The sequence below is a fragment of the Tachypleus tridentatus genome, chromosome 9 (assembly GCF_004210375.1).
Source record: "Tachypleus tridentatus isolate NWPU-2018 chromosome 9, ASM421037v1, whole genome shotgun sequence".
NCBI lineage: Eukaryota > Metazoa > Arthropoda > Merostomata > Xiphosura > Limulidae > Tachypleus > Tachypleus tridentatus.
Window position 1 is genome coordinate 102126326 of NC_134833.1, and position 19050 is coordinate 102145375.

General features: G+C 34.0%; 1 protein-coding gene across 4 annotated transcripts in view; it reads left to right on the forward strand.

Moving 5' to 3' along the window:
- Window positions 1–1711: 1711 nt before the first annotated feature.
- The window catches only part of Rab40 (RAS oncogene family member Rab40), a 40464-nt gene continuing 23125 nt past the window's right edge, over window positions 1712–19050 (forward strand). Inside the window, exons 1-2 of one of the 4 annotated variants that reach the window (XM_076456120.1) lie at window positions 1712–1793; window positions 8433–8835. In XM_076456120.1, the coding sequence (XP_076312235.1) occupies window positions 8691–8835 (145 nt within the window). In that variant the 5' untranslated portion in view covers window positions 1712–1793; window positions 8433–8690. Of the gene's footprint in view, window positions 1794–1905; window positions 2386–8432; window positions 8836–19050 lie in introns of those variants that run through there. The other 3 variants (XM_076456116.1, XM_076456117.1, XM_076456118.1) reach the window with 3 other exon arrangements.

Below are 19050 nucleotides of genomic sequence, written 5' to 3' on the forward strand. Positions count from 1 at the left end.
CACTGATAGAGGTGGGGCTACATAAAGTAGAAGTTACGTTTCAATTGGTAACGTAAGATATTTTTTTCCTATTTGCTTGCTTTTGTATATTCACACAAATCTAGTTAATGTTTTAGGGCACATAACCGTCCCTAATTTTTAAATTATACATTCGGGGTAAGGCACCGAGTAAACAACACCCACCATTAACTATAAAGGTAATCTTTCCTGAGAAAATATTGATATTTGTATATTTGTCCATTACCCTCATAATGTATCAAGTTCTAAATGTTCGAGGTGCATTTTTTGTTTGTTTGCAATACGATAATAAGCTACGAATGATGTATCCGTAAATCCACAGTCCGGCATTTAGCTGTTAGATCACTCTCGACCCAACATAAAATGTACTTTCCAATAGTACATGTTCAATGTGGATAAAAACACCAATACATATATTTTTAAAGTTGTCTTTCAAATAGACGTTCAGGAGATAACGTTAATAATTATTTTGTGCGAAAAGTTGGGAAATATTCGAGTTTACCGCTTGATTCTTTTGTTATTATTTTTAATTAATGTGTTCCTTTACTTTTCAAATGATTCACAGACTTTCTTATGATATACAATGTCATAATCATGGACAGCTATAGGTAAAATAGTCCTTTATTACTTTGCATGAAAACTCATTTAGCATGGGAATAAGTTATTGCTTACCTATCTCTGTGGTAGTGTAATTATGGTGTAAAAAGTAAACAAAAACTACGATTGAGCAGTCCACCCCTAGTACAGCGGTAGGTCTGCGAACTAACAACGCTACAATCAGCGGTTCGATCCCCCTCGGTGAACTCAGCAGATAGCCAGATGTGGCTTTGTTGTTATATAAAAACACACACTACTGAGAGAATTAGTTAATGACAATGTCTTTATTTTTATCAACAAAACTTATTCTTAGGATATGACTAGGTATCAATAGACAAAAACATTAACTCTGATGCAACCGTAATGCAAGATGGTAGATGTAAGATTAGATGATATGGTTAACCAAAAATTAATCATGGACTATACGTGTGGGTAAATTTTAAAGCTTCAGTAAGAATTGAATCTTTATATTGTACATATTGTTAAAAACGTGAATCCCAATGAGATTAGTATAAGCTAAATATTATAAATTTTTACAAAATCACGATTTATTCTTCATCTGGCAAGCTAACTGTTTATAATGGCACAACAGTAATGAGTTATGTATATTTTCAATCTCTGTTTATAAAGAACATATAAAAATTATAAGAAATCTACTGGGCGTTTTTCAGTTGTGTTTCAATTCAGTTATTGCATTTGTATTGTTCCTAGTTTGTTGATCCATTTGAGCGAATAAAATTAATATGCTTCGATTGTCAATCAAAGCTATACCCACCTGTAATTATGATATAGGATAATGGTATATGTGTTTGTGTTTTTCTTATAGCAAAGCCACATCGGATTATCTGCTGTGTCCACTGTGTGCGGGGAATCGAACGGCTAATTTTAGTATTGTAAATCCGTAGACTTACCACTGTCCAATCAGGAGAAGATAACGGTACAAGACTCATTATAAAAGAATCATAAATAATTTAAGACATTCAAATTTATCTTCTTCCAAGCATACTTACTGTTATATCATGCCAAGACCACCATGGAAAAAGTTGTTTGTTTTTTGTTTTTGTTTTTAACCTGTGTGAAAATTATTACTCAGATGAAAAAAAGGAAGATATTATAGTACATTACCGTTACTGGGGTGCCAGCTCTTAAAAAGCTATTCATATCTGATAAAACATTGGGTATATTAAATCTAAAATAAGTTATACAAGTATAGAGCATTATATCGTTGTGAATACAAAATAATACCATATATGTTATTTACATATTGCAGATCAATTTTCCACCTAGGATTGTAAGAGGTATTACAGAGGACTCGACCATATGTGCGTGACGTCGTAATTGCTCAAATTCAGTACGCAACTGATGTGAAAAAATTTAGATTATTTTGAAAAAGAAACAGTATAGTAATCGTACTTTGCATTGCAATGTTTGTTTAGAGCAACCAAGTTTTACTAGCAGTATCGTAATTCTCGTTACTATTAATAATATAGCCAAGTTCGAGTGATTCCTGTTAAACAACTTATTACACAATTTACAGGTTGTATTACTTATTTATTAATAGTATCGTAATGATAGGACAAATTAAACTGTAAATATTGTTAGTACTTACACTGAGATATGTCATATGTTAAAAACAGTATCGAGTCCAATATTTGAGCAAGTCGATCACCGTCATTGGTAAAAGACTAAGTTAGGCCTAGTGAGTACTGTTGAAAATATATGTTAAAAACAAGTACGAAGTAATTACTGCAGTTTTATAAAGTATAAGATGTAAGTGAAATTTAGTATTCAGTCTCAGTTCATCAAATATTTTGAAAATAGATTACCTTTAATAATTAGTCTTATTGCCCTGTGCCAACAAAAGCTTCAAAATTCACAGACATTTTATTAGCTTCTGCGTTTGGTCGTAAATGATAATGATTTATGTTACCATGATGTAAGCCTAACTAAGAAATTTTGCTGACATTAGTAGTAGAATAATATATTTTCGAAGTAATAGAGTAAGAATCAAACTTCGTAGTTTAAATAGTTTTAAATATCTTTTTGTGTGTATGAAATTGGCAGGTATTAAACAGACAGTGCGAAGGAGAATGTTAATGTCTGGTTAATAATTTTAACTTTAATAATTTTGCAGCCCAAAAAAAACCTTGTTTGAACAATTTATATAAAATAGTTTGGAAATATTTGGTGGACAAACAAGAACCATTGGCAAAATCCTCAATTAGAAGGTAGAAATGTAAAAGTCTGAGGAGAAGGGGAAACGGCAGCAGTTATAATGCTCATACTTTAGCAAACCTCTTTCTCACCATAGGATAAATACATGCACGTGTTCCTATATAACAGTGTTGAAATTAATGATATTTTATAATACTGCACAAATGAGCATTTTTTGAAAATGACTTTGTAGATAAGCAGCATGATTTTCAAATAGGTTGTGGGATTAATTTTATGTTTAATGTCACCTGTGTGAGGTTTTTATTACATTTTTACCTTGGCCAAATAAAAAAAAATTAAAGGAACTGTGATCAGTATACCAGTAAAATAACTTGTATTTTTTTACTTTACTCAACATCTTCAACATAAAGAAATTCAAATCATCTGGGGGTTACACTCCCACAATAACAATGCAAGCACCCATACTAAAATTCTAGATTAAGCCCTGAGTAGTAATATTTTCCAAGCTTAACTTAAATTTTTTCCCTTTAAGTTAGTGACACATACATTATATTTACATTTCCAGAAACAAATTGAACACAACTCATTCTACAACAAGTTACAATATATGTTTGAAGTGTTAGTTACATTACTACTTGTACATACTTGCACAGCATTTCTTTCTGTATGTTCCACAATGTCAAATCTGGAACTTACTATTGTAAGACACAAATGGTTGCTAGTTATATTTTGTACTAGCAAATTCATACTGCTCCTAACATTATTATTCTCCCTGAAATTAGCTCACATTATCAAAGTTATTTGGTGTATTAAATGATAATAAATGTGTATATATACTTAAATGTATACATTTATATCAATAACTTTTGAATCAAATTGTAGAGTATAATTCAGATTTTAATATTATCCGAGTTAATTTCTTAATTTAAATTAACTATTAAAAGAATACATCTAAATTTAGATTTTAATATGTCTTAGTATGTTGAATGCATAATGTTTAACATTATATGTTTGTGGTGTCAAAATACTAAATCTATAATTTCATACAAATTAGGAACTCAAATTACTAATATTGACAAGCTAGAATATAAAATAAGAACCCTGTATCTTTTGATTTCCTAGATATGGCTCATGTACCAAATCAAATATAGTGGTCCCTTTTAACTGTTTCCATTTTTTGAAATGATCGCTTACATACTCTTTCTACAGTATATGATACGTGAATAATCAGTCAGCAACTTTACAATGTCCCCAGAGTGGTTTTCTCAGCCATTGTAATCTTTGAAAATACTACCACATTCTTTCAATTCAAGGAAGTAGGTTGTGTCTCTAGTCTGCTCAAAGTTTCATACTTTTTAAAACCTAAATAATTCTTGGATACTAAGCTCAAAAAATTACAGTATAACTCTATGGTATTAATGTATAATAATTTAAATGTGATTGTAAATTACAAAATACTAGTCCACTGGAGATCCGTTTTATATAACGGGATAGGTAAGCATAGTACATGTGCACTGCATCAGTGCAAGTTACGCAATGTTAACTAAGCATTAGTGGAAGGTCAGTGTAATAAAAAATAATAAACTTGTATATAAATATATAGCATTGATACTTAAGCTACTTAGATTAAACATTTGTATTTTTGTGTTATAATATGTAGTCATTCGAGTATGAAAAAAGCATAATTTATATTTTCCTAATTTTTCTATGATGGTTACAAGGTTTGTCAAGTGACATACCTCACATAGTAAAAATATAGAAATAACATAAAATATAAAGTCTTACTGAAAGCAAATGTTTGAAATGTGTTTTGGAGGTTTTATGTAAATAATTTGAGATGTTTTGGGATAAATAATAGTTTTTTAATCATACAATGAAATAATTTTGCACACATACCAGTAACAAAACAGACTTCATTTTCATAAACAAATCTTCAAAAATATTTCATTAAAAATTCTGATTTTTTTTTGTGTACAAAATACTTGTGTAGATGAACTCCTGCATTGTACTGAGCCCATAGAGTAAAACATGAGAAGTTCGTGAAATGTTGGAAGTTAGTAATCTTGAAATTTGTATTAATCATTGCCAGATTAAGTGCAATGGGCAGCTGAGGTTTTAGAAATAATGTAATATTTTTAAATATTTCAAAGTAAACATTTCTTATAGAAAGAAAAAGTAGCTGTACAAGTAAAAAAATTAGGTTGGCTTACAAAGAGTATAAAAGATAAAATTGAATAAAAGCATCATAAATTTAAGAAGTTTAAATTCACTGGTATGGTGGGAGATTGAAAATAGTTCAGAAGATCAATAATGTTGGTAAAACAGGAAATTATGGTAACAGAAAGGATGAATAAGAACAGGGGCATAGATTTTTTACACCCGATGGGGGGGGGGATGATTTTTGCAACCACTTATGTGGACTGTTCAATTTTCAAATTGGTAATCTCTGATTACATGAACCTGAAAGCTGTAAACATGCAATCACAGAGTAATCTTGTTGCCAAGATACTTGCATGCATACTTAGGCCTACTGATTGATACTTGTGAACTATTGCTTAGATCAAAAAGAAAGATTTACATTTCAGCTGCTGAAAAAGCTTACATCTAGGCCTAGTTATGTAATTTGATTAGTAAGAACACTAGAATCACAAGAACAAACACACAGTTTATAGGCCTGTGATGCAATAAAACAATTCAACAGACCAAACTGTAGGGTAAGGATGATTGTATGCACCATACCCCCATCTAAAATGAAGGGGAGGGATGTATACCAACCATTCCCCCCAGGATCTATGCCCCTGAATAAGAAAAGGTTTACTAGAAATGTAAAAAATAACAAGAATTTCTTTAAATACATTGTAGGTAAAATATTAAGATGAGGTGTAGGACCTTAGAGATAATAAAGGAAAGGTAAAATGATTTTAAGATGGTTGGGTTATTTTGGTTTTTCTTCAGTTTTTACTAACAAATCTTTAAGAAGTACATACACCACATCTTGAACAGTTGATAAGTGGAAAGAAGACTGCATTAAATTGAGCTTGTTACAAAAATATAGGAGTTTTTAAAGTATGATATAACTCCTGGTTCAGATAATATTTCCCCAAAGGTTTGAAAGAAATTAATCATTAGATATGTGAGCCATTTGCTACTGGTTTTTGTCATTCCTTGAATAACAGTTACCAGAAGGTTAAAAGTTAGCTAATGTAACTTTTTTTTCAAAGAAGGTGATAACAAAAAATTGTCCCAGTAGCTGAAGGTCCATTAGTCTTGCATCAGGAGTGGGTAAAGTTTTGGGAAGTATAATTTGAATAGGAATAACTTGAATAGTGTTAAACAAGGAAAGAATTTTGGTGTACTTTTGATCAGCCTCTTAAGCCATTCAAGAATGCTATTGCTAGTGGTAGGGCAAATAGGATTCTAGGTTATATATACAGAAATATTGAATACAAGTGTAAAAAGGCTATAATTTGTTTTGTCACTGGTTAGGCCAAATTTGGAGTATTGAGTTCTGTCTTAAGTTCTTAACCCTAAAAAAGACAAACTGTTGGAAAGAGTTAATAGAATGGTGCATGCAAGAAGGGGTTGTCATGTGAGGTGAGATTGAAATCTGCCAAATTGATTTTGTTGAAAACATGAGATGGAGAGGATATGAGTCAGCTGTTTAAGATTGTAAAAAGAATTCATAGTGTTGATGCTTCATCATTTTTTGTGCCTAATGGTAAGAATAGTAGGATTAGGGGATACAATTATAAATTTTGGCAGGGAAGGAGTCATCTTCAGCTAAAACAGTTTTATTTTTCTAATAGGGTAGTTGTTTTATGGAATGGGTTGTCATTGGATATTGTGGAGGCAGTAAGTTTAAATGAGTTTAAGATAAGTATATGAATGATATCTATCATTAGAAGATATTCATATATTGATCAAGATATATTAATATATACAACACTATATATTTAATGATGGCCTTTAAGAATTTTACTTTCACAATAATAGTTTTGGCTTAAAAGATGGGACAGCCAAGATGGACCAGCTGGTCCCATGTTCCCTAAAGACATTGTTATTATTACTTCCAATGACAACTACTTGAGCACAATATTTCTAAGCATGTTTTATGCAAAACTGTTGATTCACATGCTGATTGTCTTGACAATCAAATGTAAAAATTGAAGCTGCAGTCTGGCTGTCCCTATGTCCTGATACTTAGCCTATATATGTTATGAAACTCGAACATGGATCAAAACTGCATGTCATTGGCAAGTGTTATAAATGACTGAAATTCACATATCTTGGGTATGTTGATGATCAATGGCAAGAATTTATGAGCTTTTCTTCTGAAATATGCACTAGCAATTTTTTTCTAGTATATTGTAAGTTTTATTAGCAAACTTGAAACAATTACCAACAGCTTGTGAGTTTAGTAGTATTAATTTTGCCCTGAATGTAAAAAAAACCATATTTTTAAATGCCTTTTCCTCTGATATAATTTCTGGTATGTTGAGTAAAACAATAATTCCAACTCCCTCCAACTTTTTTTTAGCCTCACAAGATAGAAACTTAGTATATAAGTATTATGTATATATGTATTTTTATACACCATTCTCATTAAATTTATTCTAAAATCCTCAACATATGGACAGTGATGGTCTGTTTGATCTGTTGAGGTTATCTTTGCATATCTGCTATTGACAAGAGTAAAAGTTTAAACCCACTATTTGTTTTTTTGGAAACCATCAAATTTAAACTCCTGTAAAATGCCTGCTTCCACTGCTGGCAACAGCAACTTATTCTGTAAGTCAATCACTGTTACAAAAACAACTTAATTGGAGCTTAGCTTGTATTCTCATTCTATTATTTTCAGAATGTAAGAAGTAAATCAGAGACCTTTATCTTATTTATTCTCTGGTAATGCTGCATACTTTATTAAGATTGCCTTTAACCCTTTTTTTTCAAGTTAAAAATAAAGATAGTAACTTATTTGTCAAAGATTAACCCATTCCCAACATAATTCTTATTAGCCCTCTTTTCACTTTTCTATCATACATCTACCCAAATACATTGTGGTCTTTTCTTTTACAAGCAGAAACATTCAGCTGCTACCTCAAAATACCCTCTTCTTTTGTGAAAATTTGAAATCTTTCTAAATCAATTTTATCATTTTTAATTAACTAACAATGCATAATACTGAAAGATACCAAAGTGTCTAAGTATATCAGTTTGTTACAGACTTCAAGTTTTAGCATGAAAGAAAATCTACGTATATATAGACAATGTATTTTGAAGGCGAAAACAAATTTATTCATAATTCAACCACACTGTAGTTGAATTCTCTCATTACTACATCTAATTAAAGCTTAAATAGCCCATGTAAGATTCAAGTTTCTACAAATGTATCCCAGTTTAATTACACAAGACTTGTCACATGGCAAACAACTCTTCTTTGCCCTGTTTCACAACTGTCTTTATGCATTGTCAAAAATTCTTTACCCACACTTTTTATGAAGTTACCCTTGTGCATGCAAAATGTTTGTGAACAAGGTAATGTGATAAGTTTAAACTTAAATTGTTGAGATTAAGATTAATGTTGTATTTATCATCCTGGTATATTCTACATTTTTAAATATTTACATGTTTGTTCTTTCTAGACAAACAGTATACAGAGTGATGTTGAGATTGAAATTGGTCTGCTGTTATTTGAAAACATTTGCCCCACAGTTTTGTTGTTTTCTGTGTTCAGAGGATAGTTTTATTGACCCGTGAAGAAAGCCTTTGAGAAAAGTGTTCCCAAAACTGGTCTGCTTAACAAAAGATCTGTTATATTGGTGTATATGTAACTGAAGAGTGCAAAGTTGAAAGTGAAATTGTGCCCTAAGGGGGAGTGAAGAACTGTGGATTAAACTGCCATGCCTGCAGGTGTAAATGCAAACCAAAAATCCTATGACTACTTGCTGAAGTTTTTATTGGTTGGAGACAGTGATGTTGGGAAGCAGGAGATTTTGAGTGGTCTGGAAGATGGATCTCAAGACTCTCCCTTTGCTGGTGCATCAGGTAAAAGGATATTAGCAAAAACTATTATTTTTATTTTTTTGTATTTGTTCAATGTTGCAAAAAAACCTTTTTGCATGATGTTATATAATTCTATGTAAAACTTCAAAAGTTCTGATGTAATACATACATTTAAAACTCCCAGGACCAGACTAAAACTTTTGTAAAGAGAAAGAAATTTTTTCATTGGAATATATCCAATAGGTATTTAAATAGAATGAACTGTATGTCTGGAAATATCTTCATGTGACTGTAATTGAAATTATTGTATTGTTAATCATTTCTTAGAAGCTCAGGTGGACAGTTGCCAGGTCTCATATCTTCACGAAACTTGCTGTTGCACATGATAAAACCAAATATATCAGGCTCTAAAATGCCTGTGATGTATTGATTTCAACAATCTCAATTGAAACTAATAGGTATTAAACTAATACCAAGCAGAAACATTTGAAACATTTTCATACACTGAAAATTAATAACAATGCAATTCAGTTTTTAAACATTTTAAATAAGGAACTGCTATCTACTAAAGAACACTATGACATGTGTGATATAAGAACACTTTACAAAAAATTTACAGTATAGTTTGGACTAATACAGGTAAAAATTGAAACCTTGTAACCTTTAGGTCCTTGCCTGCTTTATACTTGTTTCAACATAAAATTGACATTCTAATGAAAGCTCTTGTTATCAAGATTAAGCATTTTATATAATCTTGTGTTTTAAGGTAAGCCTTCCCAGTTTTAACATGAATATTTTTATATGTAAGTAACATAGTGAGAGTTTTTTTACCATAACTAGTATTTTAAATTAAATTGATTTCAGACTACCTGTGTTGGTATCTAAGACTTTCTATTTTTCAAAATATGCCTTTTATCAGTTTTGCAAGTTATGTTGCTTTTAGTTGCACATAAATATCACTGTGAAAACAAAATTGCCTGGTCTTCTTTTCTTTTGAGAACATGTTATTAAGTTTATAACATGATTTGTTCCTTTCTGAGCCATTGAACACATTTCTGGTGTAAAGTACATATCTGCTTATCAGATTGAAAATTGTAAGTAAAATTAATAAGCAACAGATGACAAGGAACCATTAGGTTCTTCAAGGTTAATTCTTGCTCATCTTTCCTTAGAAAAAGTGAGAATTTAAAAACAACCATTAAACTTCAAGGAAATCATCAGTTTCTCTCTTAAACTCCTTTAAAGTGCTGTCTTCCATTACTGCTGAAAGCAACTCACTCCATAAGTCATTGTGTTAGAAGAATAAAACTGTCCTAACTGGAGCCAAGCCTATCTTTTCCAAAATTAAAATGTGTTCTCTTGTACTATTGTCTCCTAAATATAACACAAAAAAATATCCTATGGCTTTACTGGAGAGACATAAATATTATCAGCTTTACACATTCATTATTAATATTTGTGCAATGACTATTTCTAAAATAATTTCCTTCAATTAAAAAAAAAAATGCAAATTCAATAAACACATTTGAATATGAACTTACCTGAATTGGCTACATTTTCACAACTAAGCAAAAGTCTGAAGCATTTGATTCTCAAAATTAAATTTTGCACTGTCTAATATGCAGTTTTTGCATAATAAACATCTTGGAATAACATTTGAAAACTTGCACCAGTACTTCACTACATGATAATGGAAATGGAGAATGAAGTTGGTTGTAAATTAGGCAACACCATTTCTGTTTTGTGACAAATGATATGACGATATTTTAAGAAGATAATATAAAAGTAAAGTGGGAGTTAGAAATAACCTAGAAGGTAATGGAAGCAATTGGAAGTATTGCAGTCTCTGCATTATAACAACATATGTTTTGTAATTTTGGACCTGCTAATAAAGTATAAGGTGTTGTGTTTTGTACTGCTTATTAACAATATAACAGTATTATTCTTTCCACAGCCTCCTGGTAAAATTTTTAAAGAATACTATAATATAGGGAGAATGCAATGCTTATTCTCTATTACTTTAGATCATGAGAGTTTCCTATTTTACGTTTAGAAAAACTTCAAGATTTATGGTCACATTTATCATGAAATAAAAATGGTTTTGTCTGTTTGCAATTGCTGACCATCTTTGTACTTCATTTTCACAAGTCATTTTGTGTAGATTTTGTGACATTATTTGCACATGTACAGTTGTGCAGTATTAATACAGGTTATTTGATAGTGTAATATTATATACTGAGTTTCAAGTTTCAGACATCTTGTTCAGTCATGAAAACCTAGCTCAGCTGAGTCAGATGTGTAATTTTGTAATTGTTAGGGGTATGTTTTGTTAATTTATTTTAATATTTCTTAAAATATTGAAGGAAATTGTTTTTACAGTGGGCTGTTGCACAGATCTGTAGGATTGATATACTTATAAGTACATTAACTAACTGTTACATTATTGATATTGCAAATAACCTTGTAAACTTTTACTAAGACCCTTCTTTTCTGAAGGGATAAGTTAAATGGTCTCAATCCATCTCAGAGAACTTTTCTTTCCATCCCTAGCATCTTTCTTATTGCCCTCCTCTGAATGTTTTGGTATTTAATCATCTTTCTTAGATAAACAGAAAAACTGTAAAGAGTATTTCAAGTAAGGCCAAATTAATGATTTCTAAAGAAAGAATTATCTCTTACAACTTCTAATTAACATGCCAAAATCTGAGATAAAATATTTTTGTTTTACCAGAAAAACTAACTGCTTTTTACAACATGAGTTATTTCTCCACCATGGTGCCAAAATTCCTTTTTTCAGTCGCACTGAGTTAGTTTTCATATTAAATGTGTAATTGTGGTAACTGCACATTATATGTAGTACTTGTGGTTAAACCATAGTCTATATTAATAACACATTTGTTCAAATATAATGCAATCTTTTTTCCTTCAAATACCTCCCAAAAAACTTGATGTGCATTGTATTCATATAATTTCAATCTTGTCGGGTTTTGTACAAGGTACCAATGAAAATCATTTAAGCATCATTAAAGATTTCAAAAAGATGTCACATAGCAATTGTAATGTATGGGATGAATAATTACATGCTGTGGAAATCAGAAAAGGATGAAGCAAAGGTTAAAAGCAGCTAATCTGATGATGATAATTCTAATGATAAGAAAGATTTATGTGAAGATAAATGATTAGCTTAGTGTATTACCACATATACACTTTTCAATAAATTTTGTAAAATTGACATGTAAAAAAATTTCAATGAAATATTTCCAAAAGTGCTTAATACATCCATAGTTTTTACTGTATTTTAGAAAACTATTGAACACAATTTGTACAACTGATCTGTAAAGAACAATTTTTTTTCAATTTTGCCTTTCAAAATAGGGTGTGCAAATTGAGGCAAATACAGTATTAGTGAATTATGTCTCATAATTGGATTATTTGTAATAGGCATATTGGCTTTTTTTTTTTTCTTTACAGATGTTTAGATAGATATGGACAAATATTTTTCATGTGATTGATAATTGTTATAATTACGCATTACTTCAATATTTTTTTATTTCTATTACAATATATTTTGATAAATATATATTCATAAAATTACCTTTGGTATTATTCCTTTATTGCCATAATTAAACTTTAACAAAAACAGTATTTTTTCTTTATTCTAGTATTAGTTTAATGAGTAAAATTCATTGGTACTAAAACTGTAAAAAATGCTTGAATATTTTACTTTTTTAAAAGCTGTTTTCATTTATCTGTCATGTAATATAAAATATGCAACATTATTATATTCTTAAGGTTCTACTCATTAAGGGTTTTTAAGCTAATAGAAATATAGGACATTTGCATTGTAAACAGTATAACAGTTAACATACAAATTTGCAAGCTTTACATTTGTATGTTTTTTGTTGTTTTTTTATTTCTTACATGCTTACAATTAAATGCTAGCAAAATAATGTACTCCAGCATGACTATTTTAAAATACTTCTCATTTGAGGTTATTGGTAATTAGAGGTAGAATTCCAAGTGTGTGGATTATAATAACAATAACTAACAGGGATTGAAATTTTCTATTTAAAGCTGGATATGCCCGTCAAAAAATCAAGTTTGACTGGCATTTTCCCATCATGACCTGTGGTCATATTCCTAACATATTGGACACCAATACAGCGTCCCCTCAAAAATAAGCGAGGCAAAAACTGTGTATGCACAGCCCAAATATTTTGCTTAAAAGTATATTCTATAATGAGTGGAAAATAACTTGCAGAATTTAAGATTTAATTTAAGACAAAAAAAAGCATATTTTAAAAAATGGTCGTGAATGCTCACAAAACACGTTTTTTAGGTCTCCTTATCCATGCTGTCCCAGATAGTCATGTGACTGCCAAATATTCACGATGATCTGATTGTGGCGTCTGATAGTTAAAAAAGGGAAAGTCTCACGATCTATTTCAATTTGGCTTCAAGAGCAAGACTAATGAATCAGAAGACCGAGACTATGGAACCCCAAGTGAAAAAAACCCAAGCTTGTTGACCCAAGCCCAAGTGTTAAAACAAAAATTGTTACTGCTAGTACTGGCACTGAGCCTACTCGTTGTTTCCGGGATGAATGGAATAGAGGGTGACCATGGCTGGAGTATAACAACACTACCAGACTGATGTTTTGCTCAATTTGTCAAGAATATGACCAAAGTAGTGGGAGGCAGAAGAACACCTTCATAACAGGATCTTCCAACCTGAGAGCAAGTGCTGTTAAGGAGCATGAAAACAGTTGTGCCCACAGTCTACATTGTCAAGCTAAGACAGCAAAAAACACCTGATTTAACTTTCATGATGAAAGAATTGAGCAAACTTAACCAGACTGAGAAAGATTGTTTGCTTGTGCTGTTCAGGACTGCCCTTTATGTGGCTTTGAATGCCAAACCATTCAGTGATTTTCAAGAGCTTCTGTTGCTGCAGGAGCACAACTTTGCTATGAACTAACAGAACATTATGCCAATGACAAACAAGCAGTTATCTTTATAAAGTATGTTGCAAAAACAATTAGAATTTGTCAGATCTCATCTGCACACCTCATTATTCTTTGGCATTATAACTGACAGCTCAACAGACACTTCCAACATTAAGCAGGAGATAGTCTATGTAAGATACTTGGACGGTGACTATTACCCAGTAACCCACTTCCTGTGTCTGCAGTCAGTTGAGAAGGCTGATTCTGAACACTTGCTACAAGCACTTAGTTCAGGTAGAGGTTTCTTAATTACCTGGGATGATAATTTTCTGGATTTTTCCTGAATTCCTAATTAAGAAAAATTAAAATGGACAATATTTCATGTACATTTGTGTTTTAATTCAGGTTTACATATGCATTCCATTATTAATATACATCAGTGAAAACTCAAGCATTTTTCAATTGATTTAAACCAAGAAGAACCATGTATTTACCACTGACAGATTTGGAGCTTAACCTAGCACAACTAGAGTAATAGATAATGGAGCAATTGAATTTTCCAAAGTACAAATTTACATTTTATTTACAGAAAGTAACTAATATTGGGTACTAATTTTTTTGTACAAGCAGCATTGTCCATATATGGCAAGTTTTCTGATTAGCTTGAATCAATTGTATGCCTGACAGCTGATGGGGCAGCTTTAAATTTTGGCACCAATAAAGGACTTGTCAACAGATTGAAGGTGCAAAAAAACCTTATTTGATAGGGATCCACTGTGTTAGTCACAGATTGGAACTTGCAATTAAGAAGACCATCAAGGACATCACTTACCTCGATAGTATCCAAACCTTTTTAGAAAATCTATGGAAGTTTTATGACAATTTGCCACAGAACTGGGTTGGTCTCAAAGAAGCTGATAAAGCCAACAACATTGTTGTTAGAAAGCCAACAAAAGGGACAGGAACCCAGTGGGTAGCCTACAAAGAGTGCACTCTGGAGTCAGTTTCTTATAACTGGCCAGCTTTAGCAGAGCATTTGTATCAAGTAAAGCAACATGACAAAGGGGAACGTGAACAGAAAGCTGCAGGATTATACAGTATTTTGACAAGCCTTAAATTCATCCTGTACATGGACATACTCTTGGCAGTTCTGCCTGTTTTGACATCTCTTAGTCTCAAAAGGCAAGACAATTGTGCTACTGTGAACATTGTTTATGACAAATTCACTGTTTGCAAAGAGAAGCTGGGCAATCTGAATCATGTTGAGAGATCCCAGAAAATTGTTAGAGCTCACAACATGTGAACAAACTGGCAAGTGGTTACATAGGGGAAAGATGATTGCTATTAGTGGTCAGATAAGGGCCAGAGGCTCAAAAAGTGCCACAAAAGAGACAATTGCTCAATCCGTGGCTGAAGAAACTGTCATCTTCATAGGTAAAATTGTCACATATCTGAATGAGAGACTTGAGGAATTTGATAAGGATTTTATTGGTGCCTTTCAAATTTTTGAACTAAGCAACTGGCCTAAAAGCAAGGAAGCATTGTCATCTTATGGTCATAATGAACTCCAGGCACTGTTGGACCACTTTGGTGCTCTGTTAGAAGCTAAGGGTTTCAACATTGCAGCTGATATTTGCCAAGCTGACTTACATGAGACACTGCATAAAAGCCACAAGACTTGCCAAATCAGATGAGTCCCTGGCTAGTAGTGCAAGTGGATTGTGGTCCCACATGTTAAGTTAAATTATTGTTAAGGATGGTAAACCTTTCCCTGGATCAACAGTGTTGGCCTTGGTATGCCTCATACAGGTGATTTTCATGTCATCTGCTGAACCAGAACATGGATTTTCCCAGGTGGCAGTTATTAAGGATGACTGGCAGTCCAAATTAATAAATGATTCTCTTTATGACTTGATGACAATAAAATTAACTAAGAATAATACCTGTGATCTTGCAAGCACAGAATTATTGTGCAAGTATGTAGAATTCTGGTGGAAGGACAGTAAAAAAAACCAGACAATTTGTGAGTACACATGTAACTTACACACGTAGAGACAATGCAGATACTGAGTCTACATCAGCTGATGTCTTAGTGGTGGATGACTAAATCCATGACTAAATTGATTGATGTGTCATTTTGGATACAAGACTTGTTTCTACTTTCTTTGAAATACCCCAAGGTGTGGATTCCTGTGAGGGGACCTCCCAGGGAAGGTTCTGTTCTATCTGGTTACCTTCTCTGGGATCTAAACATCCACCCACGTGTTTGCCGTGCGTGGCAACCTGTGAAGGGGAGGAGAGAATCCTGGTGGTTGAGGGGTCCAACCCTAACACACCACTTTGGCCTCGAATTCCTGTAGACGGGCTGCCTTTGGGTGGCCCCTTGGGTCAATCGGCTGGTCTACTTGGGCTAGAGTCAACCAAGTACCAGTGTTGGAAGTTCTCAACGGGTGTTGTGGACATTGTGCCTGATGCTGGTGTTTGGGTATAGTGCTCACGAAACCCTGGCGTTGCTGCATTGTCCTTGCATGACTTTGTAGTGCATAGGGCTCCATGGTGGGTGGGGTCAGTGGGTACCGAAATTTTTTCTTTTTCCTATGGATCCTCCAAAAAATTTAAATAAAATTGTAAAAAAACAGTCAATGGGTAAGCGACCACGTCTTGAATACTCAGAACAGCAATCTTCAACATCAGTAGCACATGTACCTCATTTTCTTATATTACATTCTCTTTAGGAAAAACCTTTAGGGCAAATGTCCCCTTTTTTTTATTCAAAAGGGACTAGAGGGACTTGCTGGCTCTCCAAATTCAGTAAAGAAACTTCAATCTGGTGACATATTGGTTGAAACATCCACATCCCAACACAGTGAACTCCTCTTGAATTCAAAGGCAATTGGGGATATACCTATTGAGGTTACACCCCATGCTACCTTGAATTCTTCACGAGGAGTTATTGTTGAAAGGGATTTGAAGAACGCTCCTAAGTCAGAGATTCTCGCTGGTCTCTCCACTCAAGGAGTTTCTGCAGTGAGGTGCATCTCCACTCGCAAAGATGGAGTTACACTGCCAACAAATACCCTCGTTTTAACATTTACTTCACCACTTGCACCTACCACCATCAAGGCAGGTTATCTCATTTGCAGGGTTCGGCCATACATACCAAACCCTCTTCGATGTTCCCAATGTCAGAGATTCGCCACTCAAAGACATCTTGTCGTGGTTCCCTGGCATGTGCTCGTTGTGGAGGCAAGGACCACGATGCCTATGACTGTGACATGAACCCACATTGCATAAACTGCAATGGTTCTCACCCCTCTTACTTTCATTCTTGCCTAAAATGGTTGGAGGAAAAAGAGGTGCAGCGTTTGAAAACAACACAACATTAGTTATCCTGAGGCTCGAAATTGCTGTCCACAACTCCATCTCGACATATGCTGCTGCACTTCATTCCACAACTACAGTGGGAGTGCAGACAGATCTCTGTGCCTCCAAGAGAATCGTTTTCAAAACAAATGAAAAGCCATTCCACAACTTTGACAGATCTCTGTGCCTCCAAGAGAATCGTTTTCAAAACAAATGAAAAGCCTTTTGACCTTCGTGGTTAAAAAGGTTGATGAATCGACTTCCACACCCATCTCTGTTCCTCCCATACCTTCCAACAAACCTCAAGATTCACCTCCTTCAGTTTCAAATATAGGCATTTCTTCTAATACATCTTTTTCTCCCACCACAAGAGACAAAACAAGTATTTGTTCGTGTCCTCAGTCACTGGATTCCCCTTCCAATAACAAAAACCTGCCCACCCGACCCAGAGCAGGATCCATGGAGGTTGATAGACCTCCTCTAACTAAAGACAGTAAAGAAAAAAGACGTGGTCGTAAACCGAAGGGTTCTCCAGCCACTTCACCTACCCTTTCTTAAAAATGGCCACCTTGATACAATGGAACTGTCGAGGTTTATGTTTTTATCTGGATGATATCAAAACGCTGATTGCTTCCTACCATCCTGTTTGTCTTTCTTTACAAGAAACATTTCTCAAAACTGCTGATACTGTCTCCATTCGGCAGTTTTCTCTGTACAGAAATGACAGGTTGTGTGATGGTCGAGTACATGGAGGGGTGGCACTGTTGGTTGATCAACACGTGCCCACCCTGTCTTTGTCACTCAACACACCCTTGGAGGCTGTAGCCATCCGTGTTTCCTTGGGTCATACCATCACCGTTTGTTCTCTGTACCTGTCCCCTGGAGATACATATGATCAATCAGATCTTGATGCTTTTGTTGAACAGTTGCCATCTCCATTTCTAATCCCAGGGGATTTTAATGGACATCATCCCCTCTGGGGAAGTGCTATTATTGATGGGAGGGGCTGATCTGTAGAGCGGATGCTCTCTGATCACAATCTTTCTCTTTTCAATACTGGTTCTTCCACTTACTTTCATGCACCTAGTCAGTCCTTCACCACTATTGATCTCTCAGTTTGCTCCCCTTCATTATTCTCCCATTTTTCATGGAGGGTTGACAGTAATCCACTAGGTAGTGATCATTTTCCGATCCTTTTGAGAGAGACTGGCCGTGGTCGATGCCACCCTACCCACGTGCCCCGGTGGAAGCTGGATCAGGCAGACTGGTCCACTTTCACTGCTCTCGTAGAACTTGATCCTGCCATCGTAAATCAGCCATCAATAGACGACTGTGTAGCAGCGGTAACTGACTGTATTACACATGCAGCTGCTCAGTGTATTCCTAAAACCTCGACACGTTTTCCATGATATCCTCGTCCGTGGTGGAATCCTGCTTGCCACTTAGCACGGAAGGCTCAAAAGCTGGCCTGGGATACTTTTCGTAGATATCCCACACTTTCAAACCGGTTGCTTTCCCACGGGCCCGTGCACATGCTAGGTGGGTAAGACGTCAAAGCCAGAAGGAATCTTGGATTAAGTTCACAACCAGCATATCTTCTACCACCAGTTCCAAGATCATATGGGACAGGATTCAAAGGTTAATGGGCACTACAATTCTGTCCCCTCTCGATCCTCTCTGATGGTCAGGAGGTGACTGATGTTCGAACATCGCTAACACTCTAGGTGAAAGCTTTTGCCGGGTATCTAGCACTTCTGCTTGTTCCTCCACCTTCCTGGCCATCAAGACTCGGGCAGAGCGATCACCTCTTTCCTTTCGAACTGACTGTTTCTTTGACTATAATTGTCCCTTTACCCTGGTGGAACTAAAAATGGCCCTTCATCGGTCTGCCAGTACGTCTGTACTGATGTAATGATGATATTCATTATGACATGCTGCACTATCTATCT